The 7491-nt window shown below is 36.4% G+C and overlaps 1 protein-coding gene across 1 annotated transcript in view; it reads left to right on the top strand.

Annotated features, from left to right (window-relative positions):
• The window catches only part of LOC104620072 (tetratricopeptide repeat protein 21B-like), a gene marked incomplete at its 5' end in the record, with an annotated part of 12318 nt that extends 8405 nt beyond the window's left edge, over window positions 1-3913 (top strand). Inside the window, 2 exons of the mRNA XM_010286163.1 lie at window positions 2495-2562; window positions 3545-3913. Of these exons, the coding sequence (XP_010284465.1) occupies window positions 2495-2562; window positions 3545-3622 (146 nt within the window). The remainder of the gene's footprint in view (window positions 1-2494; window positions 2563-3544) is intronic.
• Window positions 3914-7491: the final 3578 nt, after the last annotated feature.

Genomic DNA, 7491 nt, shown 5'->3' with positions numbered 1-7491 from the left:
GAATGAAACAGCTACCCTTTACTGGAAAAACTGCTTCTAATTTTCCATATAGATAGAGTATCACTGGTTTTCTTCATAAAACCACAGATGTTTAAAGGTGTACTCAACAGTCACTTGGAAAGCCCCTGTGTCAAGAGGTAGCGGCTTTATGATACGTCAGAAGTTTCTGCTTACTGTTTTAGTAAACTGAAACAGTTCTAGTTTGCTCTTTGTGAACAGCTTTCTCTGTAAGTACAGGATTTTTTTTTAATAACGTATTTATAGTAACGCAGTTATGTACTGTCTATAGTAGAGAACCTTTTATAATAACCAATACATATCTGATGGTAGCAGATCTTTGATTTAATTATTTCATTTTGAGAATTGGGCAAATTATTTATATGGATAAGGCTTTATATGTAAGGATTTTAAAAATAAATTATTTAAATGTCTTTAAATATAACTGGTTTAAAAAAGACTATTAACTGAGAACTTGGGATACTATTCAAGTTCCAATTTGGATGGTTAATTGAAGTCTGAACTAAACTGACACACTTCTAGACTGACTTTTTTTTTAATATAGGAAACCCTTTATGAAACAGATGCATAGGATAAAGTGCTCTTTCTTACTCAACACCTAGAGCCTATCTCTAGGTTCCAAGACTGGTGGTTTACACAAATTCTGTTCCAGGTTTTGGGATATGATTATGGCCCCTCAAAAAACATACTTCTTGCAGTCTTTAATCTGTGGTCTTGGTTTTTTTGTGCCTTAGGGATTTTTTTAGTGTTAGGGTGAGAGAGCCTCTGACATCAACTGGAAAACCAGTGTTTTTTTAACAAGATTGTAACTGTTATGCATATGAACTGCCGTACACGTTGTTTCTTTAACTGTAACTCCTGGGTGCTGCAATGGTTTGGTTCATAGTTTTATCTAATACGATCTGTAAATTAAAGTAGTGTTTTCTTAATGGAACTAAATGTTTTGTGGTTTAACTCTTGCTTTAATAACACAGTTAAAGATATAAAAAAGCACATGCATGGATGGATTGCCAAAACTAGAAGTTACCCTATGTACCGTGAGTTGTTAAATTAGGAGGGTCAAAGCAGAAGGAAGACTCGGATGTCAAAACAGAAATAAAAATGAATGAATGAAATCTGGCTTAGGTTACATGGGAAAATTGCTACATATCTAAGTATGAGCTTGGATGCAGTATTTTTACTAGTTGTTCCTGCTAATGTAGGTTGACCCATGAATGTCTTAGCTAAGATACTACAGTTGTTGATCAAATAAAACATATTAGAAGAAGTTTTAATAGTTAAAAGGTTTGATGTCTTGAGTTTGCAGAGAACATAGATCAAGACTTTTCTTTTGCTATTTTGAAACCCTCTAAGAAGGTAAGAATTGAGCAAACTACAAAATCATTTGATGTGTAGACAGGAGAATACCTTAGTGAGATTTAACTGTAGCGATAGGAGCCTTGTCCTATCGCTACAGGCCCTGCTAAAAAGTCTGTGCACATCTTTCTCATAAGCCCCGCTTAAGTACTAGAAGGCTGCAACAAGGTCTCCCCAGAGCCTTTTCTTTTCCAGGCTGAACAATCCCAACTCTCTCAGCCTGTCCTCACAAGATGAGGTGTTCCATCCTTCTGATCATTTTTGTGGCCCTCCTCTGCACCCTCTCCTACAGGTCCATGTCTTTCCTGTGCTGAGGGCAGCAGAGCTGGATGCAGGACTCCAGGTGGGGTCTCACCAGAGCAGAGGAGGGGGCCAGAATCACCTCCCTTGACCTGCTGGCCACACTGCTTTGGATGCAGCCCAGGGTACGGTTGGCTGCCTGGGCTGCGAGTGATCCCTCGTACTCATTTGCTAGGGAGGATAATATCATAAGTGAAAGGTCTAAAATTTCAAATTTTGGGGACTGCATGGTTATAACCCTTTTTCCCACAGTCCTGATCTCTGTCCCAGCTTATATACTTGAGCTATAACATTTATGCTGAAAGTATCAGCCTAACATGTTGCTATGTGACTTAGCTATTTCATGTGACTTTTTTTTTTAATCAGTGATCTGCTGACAGTGGAACAGAATAGCATTTTTAGTCCCTACTTTGTTATTGCTATCCTGATTGTTGTTGTTGTTGTTCTTTTGTCCTTTAATAATGGAATTGCCTTTAGAGAGGGACAGTGTATTGTAGGCCATGGTGAGAAACTCTGGGATAACATAGTAATTGAAAGAGGACAACCGTTATGTATGCTTTATAGTAGTACCTGCTCTCCGGAATAATCTCTCCTTTTGATTCAAACATAGCTATCAGTGTGTAAAAGACTTTTATTTACTGCTTGAAGTGACATTCAGTAGAAATTTTGATCTTTACAGGCTTAGATGAGAGAATACTCGAAAACAAACATACTAACTTTAGAAATATACGGTGACCAAAATAATTTTGAATGTGATATTTTCATTATTCAATACAGAATCTGAAATTGTTGCTTTCCCCCCGCCCCCTCTGACTTTTAGGATACAAGCTGGCTTTCAATTACCTGAAAGGAAAGAGATATGTTGATGCAATCGATGTTTGTCATAAGGTAGTGTTTTTATATGTACTTAATAGTCTGTCTACAGTAGCAACATTCTTTTACATAGTGATCCTTTTTTTTTGTTGAGTTTAAATTTCTAAAATACACGGCTTAACGTCAGAAAGATGCGCTATTTAATAAGTTTGATTAAATTAAATATCCTCTACATAATCTGCTTTATCCTGAGCTCCCTGGCCACCAAGTAAGAAAGAGATAAAGTGTGTCTCACATATGAACGCATATTCAAATGGCAGCACCTTCTTTTGGCCCTGTGGTTGCAACTTGGTAAATCCATACAGAAGTATAGCTGAAGAAGTTGATCAAATGTTAATATCAGAAGACACTGTTAGAAAGTAACTTCCAATATTATCTTTGTATGGGTCAAATGTAAATAGAGCAGATGAAGAATAAGAGGAAGGGCTACTATTACAGAAGCAGAGAGAACATTATGAATTAATAATTATTAGTATTAATAACAAAATTAATTATATTTGCTCTTTTGGTGTGGGAATAAAGATAACTAGAAAGGACAAATTGAATGGAAGTATAAGGAAGAGGAGGGAGTTGAAGGGCAAGTGGAAGAAATGGGTAGGGTATAGTTAGAAAGAGCCTGAGGAGTGAAAGCGTAAGAGCAGTTTATCATTGCAGAGAAAGTATACTTAAAACCCTGGAAATGTCTCCACAGGTCACTGTTTTGAATACAGGCATTTCAAGCTACCCACAGGCTTTAGCTCATGACTCCTCTGTCTTTCACACCAAGAGGACAGGGCAGTGTGAAAGGGACACAAGGTGTCTTTGATAAAGCTGTTCTTGACCTCCATACATGGTAGTCTCTAGCCACAGTTAAATATTTACGTATTCTTAAAACAAACTTGTGGTGGTGTTACTTTAGTTTTAGTATGTGTAAGCTCACTGATGAGGGGGGGATAACCAAACATAGTAGTCTTTCCTTTTAGACACGTAACTTTTGGGTTGTTTTGTCTTTTGGCAGGTCCTTGAAGCACATCCAAACTATCCAAAGATCCGAAAGGAAATACTTGACAAGGCCCGTGCATCACTAAGAACATGAATTATTTTTTTTTTATATAGTTTATGGAGTTGTTTGTTTAATCTGATTTTGGAAACTATGAATGGAATACTGCAGTGACAAAAGACCATATCAGCACAAAAGTGTTGTGAATATGATTAATTTAGTTATACTAGAGATCTGGATTATTTTCAAGAAAAATCTGCAGCCCTGAGAGAAACTATTTATTCTTATTCAGAAGAGAATACTGCTTACATACCTGCTATGTAAAGTGTCATCCAGCATCATAAAAAGCAGTGTCATCAGCTTTATAAAAATGTTTTAAAGCCTATAACTCAGTATTTTGTTTTGTCTATTTGAAATAGCACTCAAAACAACAGCCTATCCTAACTAGTGCAGATGCATTGTTAAGATGCTGGATTTCAGTTCATGTAAACCATTTATTCACAATTACAGTGTAATCTTTATTACTACAGGTGTATTTCTAAAGTACATTTTTTTATTTTTACATATACTATAAGCATACTTTATTTTTTAGTCTTGAGAAAACAGATATATACGTTGTTTTCAATGAAATAACATTTTTAGTGAAAATATTTAAAATTAAGATCTTATGTAAATATTCAGTAATGGCTTTTATAGATCATGCAAGTCTTACACAGGTTTTATTTTCTACTCATTCTGTCTATTATCTACTCGTCAGATTTCCATTAAGAGAAAATGTTTGACATTTTTAATTTGCAGTGTCTAGTCTTCCAACATTGTAAGTATAGACAGCACAATCGTATGTGCAGAAGTTAGCACTCGTTTTGTTTAATCCATATAAAACACATTTTTTGAGAAATCATCTTGATTACAGGGGATTATGATCTTGTCTCACATACAGAACATCACTGTGGATGTCCAAGGGAGCAATAACATACCATAAATGGATGAGAGGAAGGAGAAGGATCAGGGTTTTTCCAAGTGATGCAGAATTTCTTAAAAAACAAATACCTAACAAAAACCACTGTTACACTGCTGTATTTGGTTTTCAAACAGCACTTGATGTTGTGTGTATTTGACTAGAAAAGTGATGTTTTGGCATGAAAAGAGAATTCTTAATGCTAGTGATTAAGTTTCTTAAAACAACCAATTTCCGTTTCCTCCTTAGGTAATTTTTAGCTTTTCATGTTTACATTGTGTAAAGTCACTTTCATTTGATCTTTGGGTTTCTTTTTTACAACAACTGAATGTTAAGACTACAGAAGGGATCCTGTTTACAGTCATATCTAATCTTGCTTATCAATAACTGGGTGCTCTCTCTTGGGTAACATAATAGGCTTGTTTCCTAATTAGATTGACATGCATCATTTATGCAATGATGCTACCTACTGGTGGTTTCCAGGCTCAGCATTCCAGTACTTTTGAGCTGTTGGCCAGCTAAACTAAAATGAATAGATGTGTGTACAAGTTTTGTATGAATATTAGAATTGAGAAGACCCAAATAAGCAGCCTCTCCTTTCCTAGGGAACTTTGAAACTTATGCTGTAGCCTTATCCATTCTGTTTGAGCACTGGCAATCAGTGTGTACACCTCTGTCCTAGGCACAGTACAGGCTCCCTGTTTTTTGCCTGCAAGTTGTGCGGCGTGATAGAGCTCTGAGGAAGATTTAGGAGACTGAGGAAAAACTGATGGTATGGAGGTGGAACGAGGAACATGGTTTAGTGAGCATGGTGCTGCTGGGTTGATGGTTGGACTTGATGATCTGAAAGGTCTTTTCCAACCTTAATGATTCGGTGATCTGGAAGATGCTGCGGCTCGGGGGAACTGTAAGGAATCTGGGCTGGTGAGGGTCAGTAGACTATGAATTCTTAAACTATGCTGTTCTGGCTTGGTTTTTCCTCCCCAGTACTAAAAGCGTAAGACATAGGCCTTATCAAGGAAAACAACATTTCTTTGTATGCAGCCCTATTCATACAGGATCAGTGTGGTTTTGCTTCCTCAGTAGCACTGGAATAACATTTAGCTGAAGTTTAGAATAAAAATAGGTGGTTTTATATCAATACATGCAAGATGTCAAAAAAAGGCAAGACTAATCTACATCTGCTTTATTTTCTTTTTATCGTTACCCTTTCATAAGGTGGTTAATGGATTAAGTAATGACAATGATAAGATACAGAAATTTGTTGATAAAAATTGAACTGAGACTTTGCGCTTTTTGTCGCTAACTTTTAGTAGAGAGCTTTGTTCATATACCATGCAGGTAGAAGGTTTCTGAATTCCCATTAGCTGTCTTGAGCGTATCTAACTGCAAGTGTCTTTTTATGGATGAGGTCTTTAAAAGAAGAGTGCAAATGAGGCACATCTTTAGAATTTAATTAAAAAAAAAAAGAAATGTTGGCTCTAAATAGTCCTTTAGAGAAAATCTTGCTTTAATATAGTATTCCCAGAAGAAATAAATGGCCTTTCCATTTCCATTTTGGTTTATATAAGCTGATTTAAGTTTTTCTGTCCTTACTAAATCTTTTTTTACTTTCTCTGCAGAAGGAATGGCTTTGTTTCATTTCTCATTACTCCAACTAATTGAGAGTGTTAATTTCAGCTTTCCTTCTGCTTCTACAGTTTCTTACTTTAAAAATGCATGTCCTGTTAGCTTTTTTTTTTTTTAGACACTTTTTTAGGAAATGGTTTTGAATGGAAGAGGCTCGTGGGATGGAGAGGAGTCAGTAATGCCAGTTTCAAAGAGCTGCAGTCTTGAAGTGTGGTGTTGCTTAGTAACCCATCTCCCAGTTTTGCCTTTGGTGAATAAAAGAGGAGAGTGAAGCTGTGGTTTCTATTGATTCATTCATTGAAACTGGAAATCTAAGCATCTTGTAGCTATAGCAACATAAGCTATAGGTGTCTCTGCCTCTCCTCTCTTGCCCCCCTTTTCCCCTGCAGGTAAGGAATGCCTAGAATATCTTCTTGAGGATATGTAAACATTTTTTATAATAGTGTACTAAATACTTTGCGTTTAATTCCCTGCTGCTTTTTTCATATTTGTACCAATATTAGAAAGATGGTCCAGAAAGTATCATTAGGTAAAATAATTAGTATAATTAGCTAAAATAACTAAACTAGCAAGATTTATAGAAAAATAGAGTAGAAGTAATTTGCACTTTTTTCCTGGTTTTGGACTGGATTTGACTATTGTGAGTTATTTCTCAGATGTGGCTATGGCAATTTACCTGCCCTACTGCAGGTAGCTAAATTTGTTTGTGCCCTATGTATTATTAATATATTAATACTAAGTGCTAAATAGTTTTTGTTTAATTCCCTACTGCTTTTTTCAGATTTGTAGCAATAATAGAAAGATGGTCCAGAAAGTATCATTAGGTAAAACAATAATACAATTTGCAGTATGGCAAGAAATCAACTTGGAAGTGCTGGGCTGAGCCTGCCATTGTGCTACTTCTATTTGAAAGAAGGAGTAAAGGGAGACTGTGCTATATCAAGGGAAGTAGAGGCAAACTTCGTGCAATTATTACTTCTTTTTTCCTTTCCCTCAAAAAATTAAACCATGCTTTTGTAAGAAAGTGATTTTGTTTATACCTATCCCACTGGGAAAGGTTGCACGGTAAAAGAATCCTTTCTCTCAAACGCTGATCTCACCTCTAAGGGATTTTGTGTCCAGTTTCCCAGTAACGTGGGCTGGGAGTGCTTGGCCAACCACATCTTGCACATTTTGGGTAATGAAAAAAAAAAAAAAAAAAAAAAAAAAAAAAAAAAAAAATCGCAGCACCCTGCCGTGGTGCTTAAAATGCAATCTGTGGCTTGGATGTTAGAGCACAAATAGATGGTCGTGCCCCGCTGCGCTGCGCATTATGTAATTGTCTAAAAATTACATTTTGCTTTGGGTGCAGAAGGCGGCGGGATGGGTAGAGCGCTCC

This window comes from Phaethon lepturus, unplaced genomic scaffold (genome assembly GCF_000687285.1).
Source record: "Phaethon lepturus isolate BGI_N335 unplaced genomic scaffold, ASM68728v1 scaffold42194, whole genome shotgun sequence".
In the NCBI taxonomy this organism is placed as follows: domain Eukaryota; kingdom Metazoa; phylum Chordata; class Aves; order Phaethontiformes; family Phaethontidae; genus Phaethon; species Phaethon lepturus.
This window is presented reverse-complemented; position numbering and strand designations above follow the sequence as displayed.